This window comes from Caretta caretta, chromosome 1 (genome assembly GCF_965140235.1).
Source record: "Caretta caretta isolate rCarCar2 chromosome 1, rCarCar1.hap1, whole genome shotgun sequence".
NCBI classification, from domain to species: Eukaryota; Metazoa; Chordata; order Testudines; family Cheloniidae; genus Caretta; species Caretta caretta.
The window spans coordinates 314,789,628-314,815,640 of NC_134206.1; the positions used below are offsets into that span (position 1 = coordinate 314,789,628).

At 43.2% G+C, this 26,013-nt stretch overlaps 1 protein-coding gene and 1 long non-coding RNA gene across 5 annotated transcripts in view; one reads left to right on the forward strand and one right to left on the reverse strand.

The window, feature by feature from the left end:
• GRM8 (glutamate metabotropic receptor 8) overlaps positions 1-12,217 on the reverse strand; it is a 487,038-nt gene extending 474,821 nt beyond the window's left edge. For 2 of the 4 annotated variants that reach the window (XM_048836886.2, XM_048836885.2), the window contains exons 1-2: positions 11,741-12,215; positions 2,248-3,095 (exon numbers count right to left, since the gene is read on the reverse strand). In XM_048836886.2, the coding sequence (XP_048692843.1) occupies positions 2,248-2,757 (510 nt within the window). In that variant the 5' untranslated portion in view covers positions 2,758-3,095; positions 11,741-12,215. Of the gene's footprint in view, positions 1-2,247; positions 3,096-11,131; positions 11,572-11,740 lie in introns of those variants that run through there. The other 2 variants (XM_048836888.2, XM_048836887.2) reach the window with 2 other exon arrangements.
• The window catches only part of LOC125630663 (uncharacterized), a 76,647-nt gene continuing 62,821 nt past the window's right edge, over positions 12,188-26,013 (forward strand). Inside the window, exon 1 of the long non-coding RNA XR_007354737.2 lies at positions 12,188-12,256. This is a non-coding gene — a long non-coding RNA (uncharacterized LOC125630663). The remainder of the gene's footprint in view (positions 12,257-26,013) is intronic.

The window sequence follows — 26,013 nt, forward strand, 5'->3', positions numbered from 1 at the left end:
CTGAAGAACATAGAATTAAATACAGAAAAAAGATGAGCAATGACAAAAAATAAAGAATTAAAATGTATGGCCAACATGCCATTCTCTCCTCATTCCAACAGACTATTTTCAGTCATAATCATCTTATTGACAAAGAACTACTTGTAATGTTTTGGGGGTGCTTGTCACAGTAAGAGATAATGGGCCTGATGGTCTATTGTCTTGCAACTTTGCATAGTCATTTATACATGTGTAGAGTGAGTGTAAAATGGTATCACATCAGAATGGTAGCATTTTACAACCACTTTGCACATACATAAATAATGCCACAAGGTTCAAAGCAAGAGTGAATCTGGCCCAAGTATAATTTTCATGTTATTTTTATATTTAACCTCCTTTTTTCACTAAGACCAAACTGAAAATATTTCTAGAAAGGTTATTGTATCCCATTAGGTGAAGATATGTACCCTCTTTGCATATTGGGCCTGACCCAAACCCTTTGAAAGCCATGGAGGCAGGCTCATTTTGCATGAATACTGTATAGCCTGTTATATTTTCAGACTTTCTGAGTCAATTTCATCCATGGTGTAATTCCATTTAAGTCAGGGGAGTTAAACCAAGGAGGAATCTGGAAAGTATAGTCCGTAACTAGTTAAACAAAAATTGGACCCATTATGTTCATCCAACATTTGTGAAACTTCACAAGTTGATGACATCAGTGGACTTTGGAATAGGCCTCATGTGAGAAGGGGTCACATTAATCACTAGCATGTGGCATATCTCATTGAAGCTAAAAAGGCACAGTTCCTAATTCAGCAAGGCACTTCAGCACATGTTTAAACATGTAAGAAATCTGACATCTATTCACTATTAACTTTAAGTATATGTTAAATGTCAATAAAATGTCAATAAAACTTCAGACCTTAATCACTTTAAGTGCTTTTCTGAGTAAGGCCATAGTGCATACCTCATTTTTATATAAAAGTATGTTTACGCCAAGAGATGCTTCTTCCATTTGGAATTTTTAGCACAGTAGATTTTAATAAACTGTATGATACCACTTTAAATAGCATGACATACGAGGATGTGACTACATCTGTCTCAAACTGCTCCCCAAAAAACTATATGGAACTGAAGTACTCAAGAGTATGTGCCAAGTCTGTCTTCCATTCTTGACGACAACTGCTTGTGTTTAAATTAAAACCTTTACTTTAACAAATGCATGTCTGCAGATACAGGTATGCAACATTTACAGTAACTACACTCCAGCTGAGGACGATAAGTAAATGCTTCAAGTGAACTGGCCTAACATTTATCCCAGGCTTTGAACAGTGAGTTCTCAACTAGTGGGGCAACATGCGACAATTGTCCCCTTTTTTATTCAAAACTCTTCCTAGATGAGGGTCCATTTGTCCAAGTGTGGAGCAGGTACACATCCAATATAAAACACTGGCCTGTGAGAGTATCCCAGGGATTCCCTGTTATGCCTTTCAGCTCTCAGATCTGATGGTAAAATAATACAGGTGTGATAGCCAATTTATAAAACTTCATACCCTTAGAATTTTTGTTTTCAAAGTATCCAGCATGATTAGCCTGATTTATGGTCTAGTTACTTGCCAGATACTCCCCCCAGGATAGAAGAAATTCTTAAAAGGACAACTCTGTTTTCTTTTAGAAAGATCATATATTTAATAATGTTCCTAACTCCTAGCAGATTAGATGAGACTCTATATATGGGTTTAACTCCTGGCAGAATTTTTCCTTCTAAGAAAACAGTTTCCCCGAGATGAAATTTAACTACTGAGTTCTAGACCCTTGAAAATACTAAGTTATGAAGCAAACATTGACAATCCTAGGCATCTTACACACGAGTAGCCCCTTTTGCTCTATTGCAGTCAGAGGTGCTATACATGTAATCTGTCCCCTGGACTAAACAGTAGGGCAGTCATGATATTAACAAGTACACAGTTTGAGTGAAATTCCATTGTGTTTGCTCAGGGCTGATGTACTGAGTGATTCGTGCAAGATGCTGAGAACTCGCAATGCCTAGTGTAGCCAACGAGAGTTAAGGGTGCTTAGCACTTCGCAAGAGGCACCCTGCATCTAGAAGAATGTGCCTTCTGTCATTGCTCGATGTTTTGTCTGAGAAATAACTAAGAAAGAACTTCTAATTTTGGCCCTTTATTTTTGAAAATGGAAATACCACAGTCATATTACTTATCATCATGATGGTTGGTATTTAAATGAAGAGTAGAAAACTTTACCTACCTTAAAAAGTCTTAAAATATTAGCAACCATGATGGATACAGAACTTGCAGCAGCACCTATTACAGCTGATATCTTGTCTGGCTTAGTGAAAATAGGTGGGTCTCCATTAGCACATTTCACATCTGAACCATCTTTCTCTATCAAAGCTTGCACAAACGTTAAGGACTGCTCCAATGCATAAGTGTCCCTGGAACAAGTATCTAGGATCCGGACACCTAAAGTGATATTGGCAAGAAGATCAGGGTCCTTATTGATCTGATCTATTGCATATAGCATTGCCTCTAGTCTGTGGATCCCCTTCTCCTTCTTCAGCTCCCCACAAGGCACCCCTCTATCCCCTTTTGCATGGACAGGGAACAGTCCTCCCAAGATGATGTCCCCATCCAATCGAATAGAGTGGGCATATTCCTGGCCATGAGTTCTTTGCATCATACTGAGTATCCAGTAGAATTTGGCTGTTACTAGGAAGAAACAATGGCAGGAGACGAGCCGCTTTCCTTCGTATACCATTTTTCCTGAAGATGTTGTTGCTATCCAAGACCCGAAGTTCCTTCTTGCTAAAAGAGGAGGTGGACCATTTGAAGCAGCACCTTCTGAAAGCTACCATCAGTGCCCAATAAGTAACAATATAGAACTGTGCCACAAGTAGAAAATAGATCTCAACAAAAGTTCTTAAAATATGTTTTACAAAAAATGTCCATCAGTACCATGGGTTAATTTGTTTTGTGGTGAGGTGTTTTCAGCTATTGTAGATTGATGTTGAAATACAGATTAATATCTATGGCTCTGACGCTGGGAGGAAGTCAACGACTCATGTCCTTGCATTTTGCCCTGCAGCTGAGGTACTCCTGAAAAATCAGTGAAAAATATTATTAAGTTCAGCAGTTTTGCTCTTGTCAACAGTATTTACTTTGGAATATGAGTTACATTGCCTAGGTTTTACTTTCCACATTATGTAAGGGACTCATTCTTGGCCCACTGTGAATTTGAACACCTGGTTGTACTGTACTAAAAGCTGAGAGATTGATGATACCAGCAAAGCAGAAGCAACACTGAGGTAACAAAACCTAGCTTGATGCTCAGTCAGATCAGTAATATTTATTTACAATTGCACTGCATGAAACATTTAGATACAAAGACTATATACCTCTTTGGGTTTTATTCTGCAATATATTAAATAATATATTGTATTGGACCCATTCATTCTATTACAGTCTAAGGCTCTTCCCCTGCAAAGATTTACACTTACTAGTCTCATTGAATTCAGCAGCCTACTAATGTGCATAAAGTTAAGCACACACTTGAGTTTTTGCAGCACTTGATAGTAACTGTGTTACTTCTCTGGCACAACTCACTTTCTGTTCAGGTCCATGTATATCTATAGTGCTCCATAAACAATAATAATTTCAAACTCTGAATATATTTAATGGAAAAATAATAGAGTTCCCAAGCAAAAGTTTCACACTATATTTTACCAGATAAGGTATATATTTTACTTAATTTGAGCCCCAACATTATCAGGGCCTCCATTTTGTGCTTGCAGTTTGTGTGTGCAAAATTGGGGTGAAATCCTTCCTTCACTAACATTAATTGAAAAACTCCCACTGATTTGAATGGGGCCAGGAATTCACCCTATATCTAAAAATCAGAGCGACACTATCTTAAATATTTCTAAGGTACCTATTATCTTGGTATTAAGCACCAGTAACTAAAAAACTAACACAATCAAGTTAACAAAGTTAGACATTTAAATTACCTAATTAGCACCCGTATTTTAAAAAGTCTAGCTCCAAATGCATTTTGTTACAAGTACCAATGATATCATATTTGGGGGGGAGGGGTTAAGCCCCCTTTGTCTTAATATGACGTGCTATAATATATTATAATTCAAAATGTGATTCTATAATCCCTTTAACGGATCATCTTCCACTAAATATTATTTTGTTCCCCAATTTTCTCAAAACAAATTTTACTCAAATCACAGAAGCTACAGAAGAATTCTAAAATAATGGATGTTTGAAGGCCTGTGAAAAAGATTGGTTGTGGAGTGTCACCTACGTAGACGTATCTCCCCATGATCCGGTAACAAAACAAAGACTTGAAATTGAACTATGTATAATTGGTGTGAATAAAAGCACTGCCATTGGGAATATTAAAGTGCCGAAGTGTATGAAGCACAAGACTTTCAATGCCTCTAAATATTTAGTTTGTTTGAGTTTAGTTGGGGATTGAATCTAAATGGATCAAAATCTGTGCTGATTGACATAATCTCATTGGCCTCTCTGTAAACATACAAGGTATAAATGAGTGCAGGCTTTAGCCCAATGAGTTTACTTCCAGCTGTAAAGATGGAAGGACAAAATTTGCGCTCAGTTACCCAAGTACAAATCTGCATCAGCTTCAGTTGTGTTGATCCTGATTTACATCAGAATAACTGAGGGCAGAAATTGGCTCAAAATATATTGATGAGTACAAGAGCACCATTAACCAATCGGAACTGATCATCTTAACCATCCAGAGAAAAGAGCTTCTCTACATCTAAAGTAATCTACAGAGATACTTTTTTACTGATCCCTTGTTCATTTTGAACAGCCAAGTCTTTAGACTAGACATACTAGCACCACTTTTCAAGGATTTCAGAATCAGTTCTTTGAATTAACAACATTTAAAACAGCTCATATTTAACAATATGCTGAAATTTTGGAGGCAAGAGTAGAGAATTTAAAATGTCTCAGAATATTGATAAGAAAACTGCTGCTTTTTTTCCGTGTGCCGTTTGGTGGGATGGTTAGACCAAAGTCCATTTCTAATGAAGAATATTCTACTCAGAAATGGAAGCTTTGAAAATAGGTATCAATCCTTATAAACATGTACAGTGGTAGGTCAAACACAGTGGGCTTGACTTCTAAAGGATTTTTGGGAGTACAAGTGGGCCCAGTAGCTTATCTAGGATGAGTAAGTTTAGAATAATTCGAAGGTTAAAGAAATCTCATAAGCAGCATTTTGCAATATTATGTAATACTTGAGTATTAGTCATCATGCATTCTATCGCTAGATGTTGTTAATTTTCAAAAAGAAATGTATATTTCATGATGTTAATGCCATAACTTACCTATAAAATGGAAGGGACATTCTTCATAAAGCATTAATTTTAAACTTTAATAGATTTAGTCTTATTGTATGTCTTCTAAGAAATCAAAGCTTGTATTATATTGCTTAATTTATTTGTATCAAATCACTTTGGCTATATTGATAAAGTTTTACAACTATGTTTTGTGAGCCTGTATAGCTAAGTTGAAAGTTTTATCTAAATTCATGTCATTTTTATCAATGCTTTTTAGTTATATGAAAAATATTGACCTTCTGTGCCATAAATCCACACAATTGTGTTTCATGTTCAGCGTTTCCATTCAAAGTACAATATAATCCCTTTCTGTATGACCATAAATCTGGATTAATCCAAATGTGTTCCCAATTTACCAGGTTTTTTATAGTGGTAGTCAGTGCTCACTGGGAAATAACTTCAGAGAAGAAATGTACACATCTCCTCAGCACTGAGCATATAGATTCAAGAGGAAGTGCATCATGGAACTTCACTTCAAGTCAACATAAAAGATCACAGGTTGCTTGCTCTTAATTCCCTTAAAATTGTATCTGGTAGTAACTGAATTTAAGTCCTTTTTAAAGCAAAGTTTACAGTACAAATTTCTATAGATTATCATGTACATTCATTTTAATACATAAATAGGTGGGGTTAGGGTGAAGGGGGGGAGGTGGAAGCTTTTATAATGGAACTAGGATAATGTTTAACTTCTGAAAGTAATTCCTTCAGCAATCACCCAGATCTTTAAGAATATTACTATTTCTTGTTTGGTAAAGCATGGTTAAAGAAGATTTAGGCTCAGTACATACTGGAGTTCACTCTTGTTCTAAGCAAGGTCTCATGAATACTACAATGACAGTGTGTGCGCATGCATATTATGTAATAGGACTGTTCATTATTCTGATCACAAACTCATTACTTCTACACTAGTCAGTCTCGTTACTGGAGTTCTTTATATTAATGAACTCTAAATAATGAGCTGAAATGATAAATAATGAAATGGGTTAATAATGAAGTGGCTATATTTTGGAAACAAAACTACTGAAAGAGTGACCTTTAATTTACAGTAGTGTCAGCTAAAATGAATACAAATATCATGAAGAGATCCTCCCACAAAAAATATTCTTAAAATCATTTATGCCCATGCTGTGATTTCAAGTAGCACTCTATGCATTACAAATAGGGAAATATGTTTCCTCTAGTACAGTGGTTTTCAAACTTTTTTTCTGCTCACCCAGTTGAAGAAAATTGTTGATGCCCACGACCCAACGGAGCTGGGGATGAGGGGTTTGGGGTGTAGGAGGGGCTCAGAGCAGAGGGTTGGGGTAAGGGCTGTGGGATGGGTCTGGGAATGAAGGCTTTGGGGTGCAGGAAGGGGCTCCTAGTTTGGCGGGGGGCTCAGGGCTGGGGCAGAGTTGGGGCGCAGGATTACCTCAGGCAGCTCCTGGTCAGCGGGGCAGCGGGAGTGCTAAGGCAGGCTTCCTGCGTGTCCTGGCATCACAGACTGCATTGCGCCCCGGAAGCAGCCAGCACCAGGTCCGGGTCCTAGGTGGAGGTATGCAAGTGGCTCTGCATGGCTCTCAGCCGCAGGCACCACCCCACTCCCTAGCTCCCACTGGCCAGTGCTCGGGGCAGGGGCAGCGCGCCGAGCCCCGTGGCTCCCCCGCCTAGGAGTTGGACCTGCTGCTGGCTGCTTGCGGAGCACGGCATGGTGTCAGAACAGGTAGGGACTAGCCTGCTTTATCCAGGCAGCATCGCCGATGGGACTTTTAACGGCCTGGTCGGTGGTGCTGACCAGAGCCACCGCGACCCAGTGCCTTACATTCCATGACCCAGTTCTGGGTCACAACCTGCAGTTTGAAAACCACTGCTCTAGTTTCATGGATCTTTATCTCGATGACCTGTTAGACAGTTTAACAGACATGACTCTACTGGGACTGTGTGAAAAGAGCAATTTTTTTCTATTAGAAAATATTGGCAATTATGTTTGAGGCTATTTCACATTTCCCTGATTTCACTTTTCACAGCATTTTGAAGAGTTGATGAGGTTTTCATTAAGTCATATGGAATTTTGCATATTTTAATGGGAAATTTGATCTACATCAGAATAAAACTGTTATATCAAAATTTTGTTTTTAAAAAAGAATATTTTTTGAGAAAAGGAGAGGCTTTTTGCGCTCAAATTTACCTTCTTTTCAAGTGATAACCCACAAAATTGTTCAGATTTATGAGAACCTGAAATGAAATGAAAATATAAAAACCTTCCTTTCCAAAATTTTGGGGAGAGGGTCTTGCAAGTATTTTTGACTTCCCTCTTTATAATATGAAAATAAGATTTGTACAGTAACAGACTGTTATCTTCCTCCTTTTTATGCTAACACTCATTTTCCTGGGAAATATTTTCTTTTGTACTGTACTATAATCAGTGATGAGAAAATATGTGAATATCACGTAAAGGTGTTGCCAGTTGAACACTACAATTCTAATTTCATATAAAAGCAGATTGTTAACAAAAAGAATCAATGTAAGTGGATTGTGGAAGTCTTAGGCCCGGACTCTGAAAACGCTAACTTAAAGGAGTACCTTAGGTCCTGGAACTAGAGGTGCTGCTGCACCCCCAGCTTAAAGTGGTTTCCATCATATACAGGGTTTACAGTTTGGTTCCATGACCCTCAGCACCCCTACTACACAAATTGTTCCAGCACCCCTGAGGAGTACTCCTTATTTATGGTAGTCCCATTTACTTCAGTCCTATGGGAAAGGATGTATCACTTCTTCCTGCTGAGGGAACCCTTTACACAATAAAAAAAACAAGGCAAGTCACCATCAGCATCCAGTCCACATGACTGGATTTTTTCATTGTACGGCATGGGAGAAATGTCTCAGATCAGTCTATTTCAGACTCTTTTCAAGGCAACTTCAAGTACCGCCAGAGCTTCTGCCTTCACATCCTACCCTGTGAATCTCCATCTTTTAAACAAGCTATCTTTAAAAGTCAAAACAAATCCTCTGGAAGTGTGGGCCTAATATAAGTTTAAAGCTAATAGATAAATCTTCCAAAGGAAAATCATAGTAAGCACGTCTCTCTGTCCCTGACTGGTCTTACAACTGAACAAACTCGATCAATATTCACACCTTTCAGACTTGATTTTTCACCCCTGGTCTAACAGGTGAAGAAGAGCAGGGAGATTTTCCAGGTCAGCCTAGAGGAGTTTCTTCACCAGAGTTCAAATCTCTGGCCACCAGCTGTTGCTGTAGTTTAGAGCAAGATTCTGTGCTTCATCGAGGATCTGGAACACCCTAACAGGGACAGTGGGGAACTCAAATGTAAGTGCAGAATAGGATTTTTTTTTTCCCCGCAACAGCTCTGAGAAATATATTTGTCCACGAAAAATAATTTGGTGGCACAGGAAAGTTAATATTAAAAGGAAAATCTGCTTGTGCCTAAGGGACTTCCCATATCGCTCAAGAATCATGACATCCCAACATAAAGATTACCATCCTCACACTGCCACGGTCATTGCCAACTTGGGTTACTGGCTGCGCAAGTGCCAAGACGCAGTCAAAGCTGTCTATCAGCAGCTTCACTTTGCACAGCCAATATCTCAGCTGAAACATCCAGCATCCTCATTTGCTTTCTTTGTGGCAGATCTTTCCTTTCCCTCTTCTTTCCTGGCTGCCTTTATATGAATAGCGATACTGGGTACTTCTGTAGCTTTTGTCATCCCAGCACCTAGAATCATAGAATATCAGGGTTGGAAGGGACCTCAGGAGGTCATCTAGTCCAACCCCCTGCTCAAAGCAGGACCGATCCCCAATTAAATCATCCCAGCCAGGGCTTTGTCAAGCCTGACCTTAAAAACTTCTAAGGAAGGAGATTCCACCTCACCGTGCTTAAACATAAACTCGGTCTTTTAGACTTGTTCCACCTGGAAGGGTCCTCTACTGCCCAGTGAAAAGGTCCAGTAACCCTTTCAGCCGCGGAATAGGATAAGCTGCGTTTCACCGATTTTTCCTGCTAAATGACACACACATCAACCACTACCTAGGGTGTGAGCCTTCTTAGCAGGGAGCCCTCTATTGTTCTCTACTTTTACTAAACTAAGCCATTTTTATCTTCCCACGCTCACGTCGACCATACCAATTGGCTTCTGTTATTGAGGAATTCTATTAACACACTAAACTAAGCTATCCCCACTACTCCGGCGTCTTTCATTATCATTAGCGGCTGTAGTATTTTAACTATTTTACTACCCACCAATCTTCCTTGGAACCTAAATAATCGCGTGCAAGGTAGTTATGCAAATGACCAGATTAGAACCGAAGGCTCCTGTTGTTCATTACAGTTAATTAAAAAAAAAATCTAACGTGAAATAAACTTTCCGCCATTTGGTTATACATGATCACTAGCCTCTCTGCACAGCTACAGACGATTTCATTTTCTCCTTAAATTAAGTGGTCCCTTTTAATGGGCTAGGTTATTATTGAGGGGAAAGCAAATATTCTTTTAACGAATCCCACAACCCCAAAGGTCAGAAGCTTTCCAAAGCCAAATGTCAATGCGGTGTCGGGTCTGCATGCAATTCGGATCGGTAATCGATTTTCATGGGGGGGGAGGCGGTTAATGTGTTATCCATGCAGCCCTTGCAAACACTTTATGACTCTCACATTAAACACATGCACAATGCTGTGAAAAGACTCATCATCCAGTGGGAGAGCTAACACTTCAGAAACAGAGGTGAGATTACTTTGGAGAGGTGCAGATTCCTCTCTATTAACAGCCTTATTTTGGGTTGAGTATTGTGCGAAACATCAAGGGAGCAGAGGGATTCCCCCCCCATCGTGCCCCCTCAGATATCTATCCACCCCCCCCCCAAATAAACGCTTGCAACCGGATTGAAGTAATTCGTGCTGGCTCTCAGGGGGGTTCTGTCATATCTTGCGCAGTTTGGTGGCTGTTTCATTGACACAAGCCGGCACTTGTCAGCCAGCCAGTATCTTGTGGGGCTCTAGTATATATTTTCAGCAGCTTTGAACAAGCTGCGAAGGATCTTCGTACTGTTTCGCTGAGCAGATGGATTTGGGTTCAGTATTGCTAAGGGGGCTTTCTGTCTTCTAGCAAACATTGCGCCCCGCTCCTTTCTGGTGGTGCCTGGGATTCGAATTACCTAACGCTGGGGAAAGGGGACAGCATCAGGCTGCTTTAAAAAAAGGGGGGGGGGGGGAAAGCTACTGAAAATAACAGAAAGAAGGGAATCCTTGGTGCCCTCACCTACGCGTCCCAGCCCTGCATATTCCCACCCTGCTAGAATCGAAGTTTGTGGCAGAAGCTTCCTGCACTCACCCAACGTTTATTACTACGCACTGAATAAACAGGTTAAATACTTAATGTGATTTTATCCGCCCAGCGCGCAGAAACTGAAGCAAATAAGGAGCTGGAAAGATCAGGTGCTTGTAAGGGAAAATTGCCCCTCTTTGTGGTTTATAATAGGCTACATTTAAAGGAGGAAGGGGGGTGGAATCTTGAAATTCAGGGTTACAAATGTCCTTGTTAGGATGGTTCTTTGCTCATTGTCTTTTTAACGTGCCGTTTGATTCGAGCTGGCTTTAGGAGGAAATTGACAATAAAAGTCCGGGCTATTTCAAGCCCCACAAATCAGGCAGATACGAGTCTCTTCTAGCAGAAGATATTAACTAGGACAAAACTTGCATTGACGGTTATTTGTTGACTTCCCTCTCTCCTTCCCCCGCCCCCACCAAAAAAAACCCCGGTACAAGTACCTTGAGCCTCCAATCGATGAAAAATAGTTGCATATCCGTATTGCTGAGAAACGGTGGAAGGAGTCCCCGGAATTAATCAAAGCTGCCCTAACCTACCGTTGGGAAATAGCATTCGGTAGTTTCTCTACAATCCGAGTCTCAGCTATCTTTCCCGGGAACGTCAGCTGAAGGGGCAGGAGCTCAGACCGGGACAGGTAGCCCGGAGAGCGATTTCCATGCTGCTGCAGAACACTGTCGAGCAGCCAAGCAAAACCAGCCTCCTCGCCCCCCAAAAACACCCCAGGAAAAAAACTTTTAGGGGACCGCTTGTAGTGTAAACCTCAGTGCCGATCTCTTAGCCCAACTGCTTTGCTGAGCTCTGGGTTGCCTCCTCTTGGCATTTGAAATAAACCTAAGCAAAGGACCATTGATCTACTCTCCCCAGTCTCCAGCCTGTGTTTGGATACACCAATTAATTCCCTCCCCCTCGCAGTACATCAAATCACCAAACTCCAAGAACGGGCCAACTTGATGCATCCAACACTTGGACAAATAGCTGCAGCCCCCGCGCTCCTAGCCTAGCGGGGGCTTTGGCTCCCTACGCACACACGCTCCCCCCCGGGGTCTTACCCTGGCTCCGGAAGAAGCTGGTGGAAAGGAGCCGGCTCGGGGCTCTCGGCCCCATGTCAGTGCATGCCGGCGCCAGAGGAGCTGCCCTTGTAGCTGTTCTTGGTGCTGAAAGAGGCAGCGATTCCAGAGCACGACGCGAAGTCTCTTCCATGTGAATAACAAATACACCCACTGGCAGCCGCTATTGGTCTGTCTAACTCTCCTCCTAATCCACTGCTTATCAGGCACTCAGCCTGGCCAGGGGCAAAGGGAGCTTTCCCTGCTCGGGAACTCGCAGGCTAATCCCCGCCGTTTAGCGCCAAGCAAATCACATCTGGGATGCAGACTAAACCAACCCCACCGGTAGGAAGCCCCCTGGATCTGGCTATGAAGGCTCAGATTGAGGTACCCGGCCTCCCTTACAAGCTTTCGCCTCCTTTTGCACACACTGCAGTTAACACACACACACACACACACACACACACACACACACACCCTTCCTTCCCCAGGGCAGCGGCCTGAGACCACAACGTTCAGGTAAACAAGTGTTTCTATCAGGTTTGATTTGCAGTGAAAGCCAATTACGGCTGGGGGGGAAGGGAGGGAGATAAGGCGGGGGAAACATATGGGCTCCTAAGGAACATGGCTGTTAGCTCCAGCTAGGGTGACCAGCTGTCCCGATTTGATAGGTACAGTCCCGATTTGGGGGGTCTTTTTCCTATATAAGCTCCTATTACCCCCCCCCCTCCTGATTTTTCACATTTGCTGTCTAGTCACCCTCCTAGCTTCAGCCCAGGGAAGAGCTGTTAAGTCATTCAGACACAGCGAGGGAACCCTTTGGGCGGGGCACTCCTGAGGCTGCGGGTGGTGCTGGTCTGTGATCAATAAATAACACTCACCGGGCCATCGATGAACACGTGGCCCGCGCGTGGAAATTGACAAGCAGCTGGCCGCAGGCCACTGTCAGAGCAGCGCTGCTCTCCCCTTAGTTGCCCATCAAAGTTTGCAGGTGCCTTGAGTGGCCGCCTCTTGGTCTGTACCCGAGGCTCCGCAGGGCAGGGGGGGCTTTTCTCCAGCACCAGCGTTAGCGGGGAGGGGGCTCCAACGGGACGGGGAGGAAGGTGCTGGCTGGGACACAGGGGCGGGGTTCTCTATCTTGTATCGCGGCCCCCCGCCCCTGGTGCTTGTGCCCGTTTGGGGGCTGACGGGCAGTAGCGGGACGCCCCAGCTTTGCTTTGCGGATTTCAGCGTTCCCGGGGGGTGGGCGTCGGGCGGCTCGGGATGCGTCCCCTGGAAGCCCCGCGCCAGGTTGCTCCCCGCACTGCGCGCTGCGGGGTCTTCTCTTGGCTCCCGCTGAGCCGGCCGGGCCGGGCCTGGTGAACGGGCGCCATCTGGAGGCAGCGGCTGGGAATTGCGCGCCCGGGAGCTGGCCGGCCGGACTTTCTGGGGGAATGTGACGCAGGGAAGGTCCCTCCCTGCACCGAGCCTGAGGCGGCCACGCACACGGGAGGGGGCAGCGGCAGGGCTGCAAAGGGGAAGGAGGCAGCGGGACAGGGCACCACGGAAATGAAAGAGCAGGGCTGAGCCGGGGGGCAGCTCAGGGGGCTTGTGGCCACAGGACAGGCAGCGGTGCAATGGGCCGGTGGAATTAATTACCGCCCTCCTCCCCTTTGAGCGCAAGTGAGGAGCAAGAAACCGTTATGAAATGCTGGTGCACGTGCTGGGAACGAGCTGCAGGGCTCCGGTCCAGGGTGGTCTTGCGCGCTGTGCATGGCGGGGCTGGGGGAGGAGGGGTACATATAATGTAATGAGCTGTAATGAGGCCAGCTGGCGCTGTCATCCTGGGCTTTGTTGTTTGTTACTGCTCGGCCTTGTGCAGTAATGGCCTGCCCCAGGCAAGCGGGAGGGCACTGCCAGCCCTTGCTGGGTCTTCTGAGCCTGCAGTTGCTATCCTGTAATGGTTCACAAATATCTTCCCTGGAGACTTCGTGCACTGTTATCGTGAATATGTTGTGCATTGAGGATTTGGGTGTCGGGGAGGGTGTTAATCCATTCGCTAACAATGAGAAAATCGGGGTGCTGGGCTAGCTTCTGTTAGTGATGTCGTGTGTTAGAAATCTAGGACACGCTTATGTGGGCTAAAGTAGCATTTCTCAAACTTGGGTCCTGACCCAAAAGGGGTGAACAAAGCTATGGTAGGGGGGTCACGGTGTAGGGGGAGAATTTTCGTATTTCTGTTCTAGTTGTTAATACCCACGCGCCATCTTGAATTCCTATCAACAACAACTAGGAATCCAACTTGGCTGACTTTCTTCCCCCTCCTTAGGGACAGTTACCTGCCCTTTTTGCCGAAAGGCAGGAAACCGGGCAACCATGTGACATGCGATCTGCCCAGTAACAGCAGGGCATATAAGGGTTAGCGCATCTAAGGGAGAGTGCTGCCCATCTGAGTGGCAGAGTGCTGTACTCAGGTGCGAAAGACAGAACACCGCGCCTTACGTTTGTGGGAGGATTTAACACACTTGCACGCAAAGGAGAGCTGCTAGCTGCCACCCTCTCATCCGTATGATGCCGCAGGGAAGAAGGAAGAAGAATCACCAGCACTAAGCAGAGTTACCACGTACCTGTTGCCTGAGGTCCACTTCTCACCCTGCCAAGTCACCTGGTCGGTCCTGGACCTGGGTGCCATGAGGTCAGGAGGCTCCAGACAAGCTGCAAGATATGGTAGAGACCTTTTGAGTCCTCCATACCCCTTACCTGGGACCCGTCTCGGGGAGGGAGTAAACCCTTTTGGTCACAGTCAGTATAGTTATAGTGTCGCCTTTGCCAATTTACTTTACTTACCTGTGTTGGGAGCCCTTTATAGCATACCCAGTTTACTTACCTTGTTGAACTGTTGTTAGTCTAATAAATGTACCTGAGTTTTACTCCTGCACTCTTTTGGGGGGGAAAGCTTAAACCCCAATGATAGATGCGGGTAGGGAGACGAATCTCTTGGCTGGTCTCCGGCCATCCTAAAACCAGTCAACAGCGGTATTGCCACCCTTACTTCTGGGCTGCTGCCCTCAGAGCTGGGTGGCTGGAGAATGGCGGCTGCCGGACGGGAGCTCAGCTCTGAAGGCAGAGCCGCCGCCAGCAGCAGTACAGAAGTAAGGGTGGCATGGTATAGGGGTTGAAGTGGTTTCCATCGTATGCAGGGTTTACAGTTTGGTTCAGTGGCTCTCAGTATCCCCACTATAAAAAGTGTTCCAGTGCCCTTGCCCTTATAACTTTTAGCCCAGTTGTTAAGGAACTTCTCCAGGATGTGAGAGGCTCCAGCTCAGTTACCCCTCTGCCAGGTGAGGAGAAGGGAACATAGGTTTCCCAGACCTCAATGACTGACCTAACCACTGTAATAAGCAAATGTGCAAGTACAGAGCTGTGTACTAGATTTCTCACAAGTAGAGGCACAGAATATAAGGTTTCCTACCTTCTATTTTTCAGAAAAAAATAAGTTACAATGGTTTTGTTCAGTGAGGTTGAATGATAAATTCTGCCTTTTGTATCTCTAACTATTTAGACACACACACACACACAGACACCCTCATCCCGCTTCTATTGCAGCTAATGACAATTGGAGCAAGCCCTTTGTTATTAGTACATTTGAGCAAATCTTCTCTTTGCCTGATTCAAAGGAGGGATTTGAATCCACATCTCTTATCTCCCAGGTGAGTGCCTTAATCACCCAGCTATAATGTCATTCTCCCTCTCGCCTTTTGGCCAATGTGTTTATACAAGAACATAAGAATGGCCATACTGGGTCAGCCTAACGGTCCATCTAGCTCAGTATCCTGTCTTCTGACAGTGACCAATGCCAGATGCCCCAGAAGGAATGAACAGAACAGGTAACCACCTAGTGATCCATTCATTCCCAGTCACCCATGCCCAGTTTCTGGCAAACAGAGATTTCTAGGGACACCATCCCTGCCCATCCTGGCTAATAGACAATGATGGATCTATCCTCCATGAACTTATCTAGTTCTTTTTTGAATTCTGTTATAGTCTTGGCCATGACAACATTCTCTGGCAAAGAGTTCCACAAGTTGATTGTGCATTGTGTGAAGAAATACTTCCTTTTGTTTGTTTTAAACCTGTGCCTGTTAATTTCATTTGGTGACCCCTAGTTCTTGTGTTATGAGAAGGAGTAAATAACACTTCCTTATTTACTTTTTCCACACCAGTCATGCTTTTATAGACCTCTGTCATATCCCCCTTAGTCATCTCTTTCCCAAGATGAAAAGTCCAAGTCTTATTAATCTCTCCTCATACGGAAGCTGTTCCATACTCCTAATAATTTTTGTTGCCCTGTTCTGTACCTGTTCCAATTCCAATGCCAATATATCTTTTTGCGATGGGGCGACCAGGACTGCACGCAGTATTCAAGATGTAAGCGTACCATGGACTTATAGAGAGGCAATATGATATTTTCTATCCCTTTCCTAATGATTCCCAACATTCTGTTCACTTTTTTGACTGCCTCTGCACATTGAGTGGATGTTTTCAGAGAACTAGCCACAATGACTCCAAAATCTTTCTTGAGTGATAACAGCTAATTTAGACCGCATCATTGTATATGTATAGTTGGGATTATGTTTTCCAATGTGCATGACTTTGCATTTATCAGCATTGAATTTCATCTGCATTTCATTCATGAATTTCATTTCATTTCAGTTGTCCAGTCACCCCCATTTTGTGAGATCCCTTTGTAACTATTTGCAGTCTGCTTTGGAATTAACCATCTTGAGTAGTTTTGTATCATCGGCAAATTTTGCCACCTCGTTGTTTATCCCTTTTTCCAGATCATTTATGAATACGTTGAATAGTACTGGTCCCAGTACAGACCCCTGGGGGACACCACTATTTACTTCTCTCCACTCTGAAAACTGACCATTTATTCCTACCCTTTGTTTTCTTTTAACCAGTTACTGATCCATGAGAGGACCTTCCCTCTTATCCCATGAGAGCTTACTTTGCTTAAGAGCCTTTGGAGAAGGACCTTGTCAAAGACTTTCTGAAAATCTAAGTACACTATATCCACTGGATCCCCCTTGTCCACATGCTTGTTGACCCCCTCAAAGAATTCTAGTAGATTGGTAAATTAGAACAGCTTCAACAGGAGTGACTAAGACCTGGTCTGCACCTAAAATGTAGGTCAACCTAGCTACATCGCTCTAGAGTGTGAAAAATTCACACCCCTGGGAAATGTTGTTAAACTGAACTAATCCCTGGTACAGACACTGCTAGGTGGAAAAATAATTTTACCATCTATCTAGCTACCCACTCTTGAGGGGTTGGATTTACTACATTGATGGAAAACCCCCTTCCATTGCTATAGCAAGTGTTTACACTGCGGCATCGTAGCTACAGCATTGCCACTGAAGCACATATAGTGTAGAAATACCCTGAAAGCAAACCACCTCAGACTAGCCTGTGAGAGTCTGGTGTATAGGATACTCATCTGGAAGGGGGACATCTGAGTGTGTATCCCTGCTGCACAGTAGGGATTCAAAGCTGGGTCTCCCCCATCCCGGGCAGGTGCCCTAACCACATGATTAAAGGTTATAATAGACACAACCATGGACACAGTTTTCTGAAGCCCAAGACAGACTTTTCCGATTGGCTGACAAGTTCCAAACCTTTTAAGAATTGAACTTTCTGATTTGCTGACGTTCCAAACATTTTCAGGCAGAGGTGCTGGAACTATTTTTATAGTGGGGGTGCTGAGAGCCATTGAACCAAATTGTAAACCCTGTATATAATGGAAACCACTTCAGGCCAGGGGGTGCTGCAGCATCCCCAGCACTCCTAGTTCCAGCACCTATGTTTTCCGAACTGAACCAAATATTTCCCCTGATTTTTCAGTTTGCTGGCCAAACTGAAATGTCAACTATATGCCCTGCTCTAATTATTAGTGCAGGGGACTAACCCATCCTGGGTAAATTGGCTAAACACCTGGGTGAAATCCATTTCTGGGTTGATGACTAACACAAGGCCTACATTCCACTTAAGCATTACTTTTGAGCACATTTAACTCCAAGAAGGCCCTTAATTACTTTGTGCCTCTATTTACTGTTCTATAAAATAGGTATCATACCTACTTACATCATAGTGGTACAGTTAGTACTGATCAGTTTACGCTTATAAAATAATAATACTATTATTATAAGGACCTCAGTGGTAATTATTACTATGGCTGATTTTTAGAAATTGAGATGTGCTTGCTGATATTAACCCCCTCTTGAGTATCTTTTATGAGATTTAATTTTTCAAGCAAATATCATTATTTGAGTAGAGAGGTCGCAACATTTGCAGGCTCAACACTTGTGTGTTATGTATTCTAACAAATTAAGGTTTTCTATGAGATGAAGCATAACAATAAAAAAATGTTTAAGAATTTAAAAGTGGGGGGAAAAAAAGAGAGAGAGAGAGGAAATAGAATGGGATCTATACCCAGAGTGTAGTATCTGGAAGCAGACAATCTTCTAAGATAGAATATACATCTAGAAAACCTTGATTGGGACTATTGCAGATAATTTTTTCAGAGATGGCTGAGATACCAGAGTTGGGAGTGTAAAGCAGGGAAATAGTCATCAGGTCGCAGAGGTGCTGAGCACCACATAGCTGAATCAAGATACTTTAATGAAACAGAATATTTTTAGTGCCTAACTCTCAAACTTAAATAGCCTACAATCCACAGCTTTTTAAAGGTTTCAGCTATTGGAAACTACCCCTCTGTTAGAAAAAGCAAAAATACACTCGAGCCCACCATTCAGTAAACGGGTTTTGAGATTCTGATGTATACTGGAATATATCCATTCAAGGATCTCTGGGTTTTGGTTTGTTTCAAATGCACATCACTAGAGTCAGACTTGCCATCTTGAGTACTGTGACATAACTCGATGCATTTTCTTGCTATAAAAGTGAGGATTTGAAACATATGCCTCTCCATATGGTTTAAATCTGAAGGAGTGACCCCTCCAGAAGTAGAATACAGTGGGCTCATATGAATTCAAGTGAAAGATGCATGAAGTTTATGGATCAAACCTGATCCTTCCAGAAAATGGGAGTGTTGCGAACTAGTTAAATCCTCTCCAACACAAGCCAGAACTCTGCACTTTTATTTTAACCCCTATAATTACTAATGAAATGAGAGCCAGATTTTGATACGCTTATTTCTCTTAAATACTACCTTACTCCTTAAGTGGTCCTATTGAAATCAATGGGGACACATGGAGAATTGCAGAGGTTCTCAACCAGGGGTCCGTGGCCCTATGGGAGGCCATAAGCAGGTTTCAGGTGGTCTGTCAAAATAAACTAGAGAGCAGGGCTGGCGTTAGAGTTGCTGGGACCCAGGACAGAAAGCCGAAGCCCGAGCCCCGTCTCTTGGAGCTGAGGCCGAAGCCTGAGCAAATTAGCTTTGCATGGCTCCTTGTGGTGTGGGGCCCCGCGCAGTTGCCCTTCTTGCTACCCCCTAATATCAGCCCTGGCTTTTAATCTACTGGATATGCAGAAAAACGGTTGTTGTGGCACAGGTGGGCCATGGAGTTTTTAATAGCACACTGGGGGGCCTCAGAAAGCAAAAGGTTGAGAACCCCTGTAGAATTGGGCGCTATTCAGTAAGAGGATCAGAATCCAGCCCTAATTAATTAAGCATTGCAACACCCAAGTAGTACATATTATACCTATTTCACAGCGACTCTCCAGTCCAGTTCCTTCTAGGATGGTGCCGATGTGGTTCTATATATATTTAATAACTTCTCTGTGTATGTACCAGCTTCTGAAAAGAGTCTCCCATTTTGTTTTTATATTCGTGAAAAAAGGAAATGTTGATATAGTGATTTTCATCCCTGAGCACTTCACAAAATGATATAAAACTAGAGAGAGTTTCACTCACCACTGAACTGCAGCCATCCTTGAGGTGAGACTCAGCAACAATTTATAACTCAGAGAATAAAGCCACATTATTTTTCCCCACATGTGAAGTCTAACCTTAACTTGTACATGGCATCAGGTGGGCAGCCCTCCATTCCCTGCCCAAAAGAAAGTCACTATAGATTGCTACCCTTCGCTGATTTTCTCATCTAACATGCGCTTCAGCTGAAGACTTGTGAGCCTCTTCCCTCCCACCAAATTCTGCCAGAGAGTCACTGACCCTCAGTGGTTCCAGCTGCCTCTTAGGATATGACCTCAGATTGGCTTATGTGCCCTAGTATTCCCACTGAGGTTAGGAAGAGAATTTGGTTTGTAAGGGCATGAAACTACCTAATATTCAAGCCTTTCATTCTTGTAAATCGTGTACATAACAGAATTTATCAGAAGATTGTTTGCTACACTAGCTGTACAAAATGCCATGTACTTTCAGAGTGGAAAGTGTACTTAGCTCATCCGGAGATAAACTAGGTTCTACTTTTATTGCTGCCTATTCAATGGCAAGAAATCTAACATAAATCTGTCAAGTACACTGCGATGCACTACACTGCAAAACCAAACATTACTTTTCGTGGCTTAGGTGGGTGAGGTAATATCTTTTATTGGACCAGCTTACAGTAAGCTCAGTAGTTTGTCTCTTTCACCAACAGAAGCTGGTCCAATAAAAGATAGGTTTCAGAGTAACAGCCGTGTTAGTCTGTATTCGCAAAAAGAAAAGGAGTACTTGTGGCACCTTAGAGACTAACCAATTTATTTGAGCATGAGCTTTCGTGAGCTACAGCTCACTTCATCGGATGCATACCGTGGAAACTGCAGAAGACATTATATACACACAGAGACCATGAAACAATACCTCCTCCCACCCCACTGTCCTGCTGGTAATAGCTTATCTAAAGTGATCATCAAGTTGGGCCATTTCCAGCACAAATCCAGGTTCTCTCACCCTCTGCCCCCCGACACACACAAACTCACTCTCCTGCTGGTAATAGCCCATCCAAAGTGACCACTCTCTTCACAATGTGTATGATAATCAAGGTGGGCCATTTCCTGCACAAATCCAGGTTCTCTCACTCCCTCACCCCCCTCCAAAAACCACACACACACAAACTCACTCTCCTGCTGGTAATAGCTTATCCAAAGTGACCACTCTCCCTACAATGTGCATGATAATCAAGGTGGGCCATTTCCAGCACAAATCCAGGTTTTCTCACACACACACACACACACACCCCCATACACACACAAACTCACTCTCCTGCTGGTAATAGCTTATCTAAAGTGATCATCAAGTTGGGCCATTTCCAACACAAATCCAGGTTTTGTGCTGGAAATGGCCCACCTTGATTATCATGCACATTGTAGGGAGAGTGGTCACTTTGGATAAGCTATTACCAGCAGGAGAGTGAGTTTGTTAGTGTGGTTTTTGGAGGGGGGTGAGGGAGTGAGAGAACCTGGATTTGTGCAGGAAATGGCCCACCTTGATTATCGTACACATTGTGAAGAGAGTGGTCACTTTGGATGGGCTATTACCAGCAGGAGAGTGAGTTTGTGTGTGGGGGCGGAGGGTGAGAAAACCTGGATTTGTGCTGGAAATGGCCCAACTTGATGATCACTTTAGATAAGCTATTACCAGCAGGACAGTGGGGTGGGAGGAGGTATTGTTTCATGGTCTCTGTGTGTATATAATGTCTTCTGCAGTTTCCACGGTATGCATCCAATGAAGTGAGCTGTCGCTCACGAAAGCTCATGCTCAAATAAATTGGTTAGTCTCTAAGGTGCCACAAGTACTCCTTTTCTTTTTTCAGTAAAAGATACTGCCTCACGCACCTTGTCTTTTCAATATCCTGGGACTGACACAGCTACAAAACCACTGGGTTTTCATGGATTTTCACACAAGCAGTAGAAATGTAATTTCAGGTATAATTCCAACTCAGGAATTCAGACTCCATTTAAAGTAATAAAATACTGTAGAGAAAGTGATTTATAGTTAAACAGCACAGATCCCAGTCACCTTAGATCACAGTTGTATTGAGGTGTGAACATCTCTTAGCTTCTTAGGCCTACACTAGGAAATTAGGCCAGTATAACAACGTTGCTGAGGGGTGTGAAAAATCCACTGAGTGACACAGTTAAACCAACCTAACCCCCAGTGTAGACAGCACTAGGTCAATGGGAGACTCCTCCTGTCAGCCTAGCTGCTACCTCTCGGGGAGGTGGAGTACCTGTGTGGAAGGGAGAACCCTCCCATTGGGGTAGGTAATGTCTTCACTGAAGCACTGCAGCTGCACCATTGCAACAGTGTTCACAAGCCCTTCGTTGGGAGGTATATTTAAAACTTAGGTGCTTTTCCTCAGCTACACATATTGCTTACGTGAGCATGTGTGCAAATGCAGGTGCCAATACTTAGGCTGACTTACGATATCGGCCCCGATCCTGGGCTATATCTGAGTTGCAATATTTACATCATCTTTACATCCCAGGATCTTGAGGCTAACCAGAGACCGGCCTTGTCCCTGGCATAAGCTAGAACAGCCTCACGTCTTTTACTAGTTTCTAAACTTCTCTAGCTATAAGTAATACAGTCTCACTATATCGATTTAGATTCCAAGATCTCTTTTGAAGTTCAGTACCTTTCCTCCATAACTTAACAAGGTCTTCCATAGCCAAACCTTAGTAGGAGAGGTGTCTGGACACCACGTTTGTGTCACACACACAAGGCAAGCTGCAGTCACTGGCTCTTCATCTTTCATGCAGAGGCTCAATAAGAACAGCTGACTGGAATGAGGGAAACAGACATTATTGTGATCTGAATAAACCGTATTAGTGCTCAGCCTAGAAGATGGGGTGAATTTTTTTTAAGAAGGAAAAGTTATTTCTTGCAACAATGCCAAATATCAGAGCAGACCACACATGTCCTGCCACAAAGGAAAGACTTACCTCCAGATGGGCAGTGGAGGGCCTCGGAGACTGTGGACAACTTTTCCCCTCCAGACTTCCTACTCAACTGGGTCTCATCATAGGAGACCACTAAGACATTCACCTAGGAGCAGAGGTCACCACATTGGCACAGGCTAATTGGCATGTCCTCTTCTCTTTTCATATTGTCTCTTGTTTCTTATTCGCACCCCAAATAAAATTTTATAATATTTGTGCATAAAGCCAACATCAAACCCATTATACCTGAGAGCAATAGGGTTAGATATTGAAAGAGAAAAATCTTTGAAAAAACATTTGTGTAAGTTTACAGACAGACCCCAGCTGGAACTGACCAGTTCACTGACCAGCAACCACAGCAAAAACTAGTCTTCCTATGGGCCAAATTACTTGCAAAACAAAAATCTTTTCTAGACACTAAAAAACATGGACTGAATAGAGACACTGGATTTATGGCTCATTACAACAATCTGTAACCCGCTAAACCGCCCTCCTCCCCTTGCCGCACACGCACACACCCACACCTTTTCCTCATCCTCATTTCCCCGTGTGACTGGAGAATTGTTAACAGGCCACTTCACCTTGAATGGTCCTTTGAAATATGTGTTAACTACTGTGCTAAACAATCTGTTCCATCTTGTATTTAGCTGTGACAGTTTATTTCCCAGACCTGAGTAAGAGCTCTGTGAAGCTCGAAAGCTTGTCTCTCACCAACAGAAATTGGTCCAATCAAAGATTTTACTTCATCCACTTGTCTCTCTTGCAAAACAAATGGCTTTTTCTTGCCTTCAAGTGAGTGAGTCTCACTTGTTTGTTCCCTGTTCCTTGAAACTCTAGAGCCAGTGACTTTCAGAGCCTCTCTTTTAAAGCTCAAAATCCTCTTACTTAAGGGAACAATCATCTCCACCTGAGGTCAGTCCCATTCCCAGTCTCCACAGTCTCTACAGAGAAAGCAAATAATTTCTAAGCTAACTTTTTTCTCTCCCTTGAGATTCCCTTGCTCGGGGATAACAACACTTTAAAACCTTTTCCAACCAGATAGGAGGGTCTATACAATGCATCCTTGCCCATAATTATTCTTGTTCTATCTACAAGAGAAAGGGAGAGTCATGTATCAATGTAAACCTCTTTTCTTCAAACAAATAATGTCATTCTTCCCATGTAATTTCTACATAGAGAGAAGCCACATAGCGTAATGGAGCACAGGACTGGGACTCAAGATCTGATTTCTATTCCCAGCTCTGCCACTGACTAGCTGCTGAATGACCTTGGGCAAGTCACTTCACCTCTCTGTGCTTCAGTTTCCCATCTCCTTTGTAAAGCCCTTTGAGGTCTATGGATGAAGAATGCTCTAAGAGAGCTACATATTATTGCTACTGAAGGGATAGTATGATCCCATCTATCTTAATCCTTCTTTATTACAGTCACAAGGGACATTCATTTCACTTATTCATTGTCACACTTGACATTTACTGTTGATTTGAAAATGCATATACACACACACACATGCGCCCCCATCTCCTCAGTGGTCTGATCGTGCACTACTGAAATAAATAGAAGTTTTACCATGGACTTGGTGGGAGCAGGAGCAGGCCCATAATGAGGCAAGACTCATCTCCGAGCCACAAAATAGTTCCCTGTTCAATTTATGCTCTTATCCACAAAACTCTTCGATTACTCTCATTTGTGAACGATATGGTGAATTCATTAAGCTGATGGTTTTGTAGTTAAACTTTGCTTTAAATACAAACCAATCAATGGTCAATTGTAATAAATTGCGACAATGCAGGCATTTTTTCTTCTAACAAACTCACCAAGGACGTTTAAAAGCCACTCACTCTTGTGGCTGGTATTAAGGCTAATGATTCTTGCCTTATTGTGTTTCATTGCTTAACTGTGGGCTAAAAAATGGTAATCACCGATTAGTATAATTAAAGACAGCATTTAGACCAGCTATTTACTGAACAGGAACTCTTCTGTGGTGGAAACATTAACAATTATTAACTATTATTAATTATTATCATCTGTCATCCTAATGGGACAGTTTGTGACTGACAGTTGATGTGTTGCTGTTTGAGATGAACTCTATCTGCTATAGCAGTAGGTTAGATTTATGTTTTTTTTCTATGTACTTTAGCATTCCAAATTGTATTTAGCTAGGAAACAAAGAGAACCCCTTGGGTAAAGTGTTCATCAACATGCTAACAGAAATAACTCCAAGTAGGCCATCCACTCAGACCCAAAAAGGGAGGTAGGGGATCCTTAGAAAGTTTGACAATTTTGTACGCACCTGAAAGGTCTCCTCCCTTAAATGGGTTCAAAGAGTTCTTTTGAAATGGCTGAAAGATCTTTGAAATGCGCAAAAATATGCAGGCTTCTAATTCGTATAGGTGTATGTGAAGAAAAAGAATGGTGAATGGAATTGTAGCACGGAGGGCACTCACCGCCTCAGTGCCTCCTGCTGGTTTTCCGGGAATTAGCTCAGTTCCAGCCTCGGAGCACCTCCTGCTGGCCGGTGTCTTCCTACCGGTGCCTGCTTCCTCCTGATCTACACCACTTATAGTACTTCAGGTCCCGTGCCCCTCTCGGACCCCCTTACTTTGGGGTGCTGCCCCACAGCAATGCCCCCACAATCTGGATCTCCCCTCCCCGGGGAACTCCAATCCCCTAAACCCACTTCACCTCAGTGACCTACTGCCAGTCCTCATCTAGCCCCTTTACTCAGGGGCAAACTGCATTCTGGAATGGCCACTCATCATTGGCTAGGGGGTTGGACCTGCTGCCTTTCCCTGCAGCCCCACTACCTCCTTAGGCCTTTCTGTCAGGCCTCAGCCTGGGAGGTCACCAGGCCTGAGCTCCCCAGCTCAGCCCGCCTCTTCCTAACCGGAGCAGGGTGACCGCCCCACTACAGGAATCAAATGTGTTGTTCAAGGAAATTTGTAGGTTAAGGTTACAATGATTGTCTGGACTAAATTATTAGAGCTGAATGAAATTTTTTGAACAAGTATTTTATTGAAAGCTTTCTATTTTCCTGCATTGACATTTTAAATGAAATTTGCATTGAAATATTTCATTTTATTTTTTACTCTTTATGAAATGAGAAGAGAGCCATGCAGTGGATTAGACCTGTTTACAAATAATCTACTTAACCATGAGGGGGAATCAGCAATCAATCAGTTGATTAAATAATTGATGTATGTGTCCTTTATTCTTGCGCTTCAGAAAAAAATATTCATCATGCTATCATCTCACCACAAGGAGTAATTTCAGGAGGACCTCCCTCAAGATCCCCATTTGTGCCTATATTCTCAGTCGCCAAATCATGGGTGAAAGGCGTCACTGCACCAGTTTCCACTTGGCGCACATTCTGAAGGTTATCATTGCTATACTAA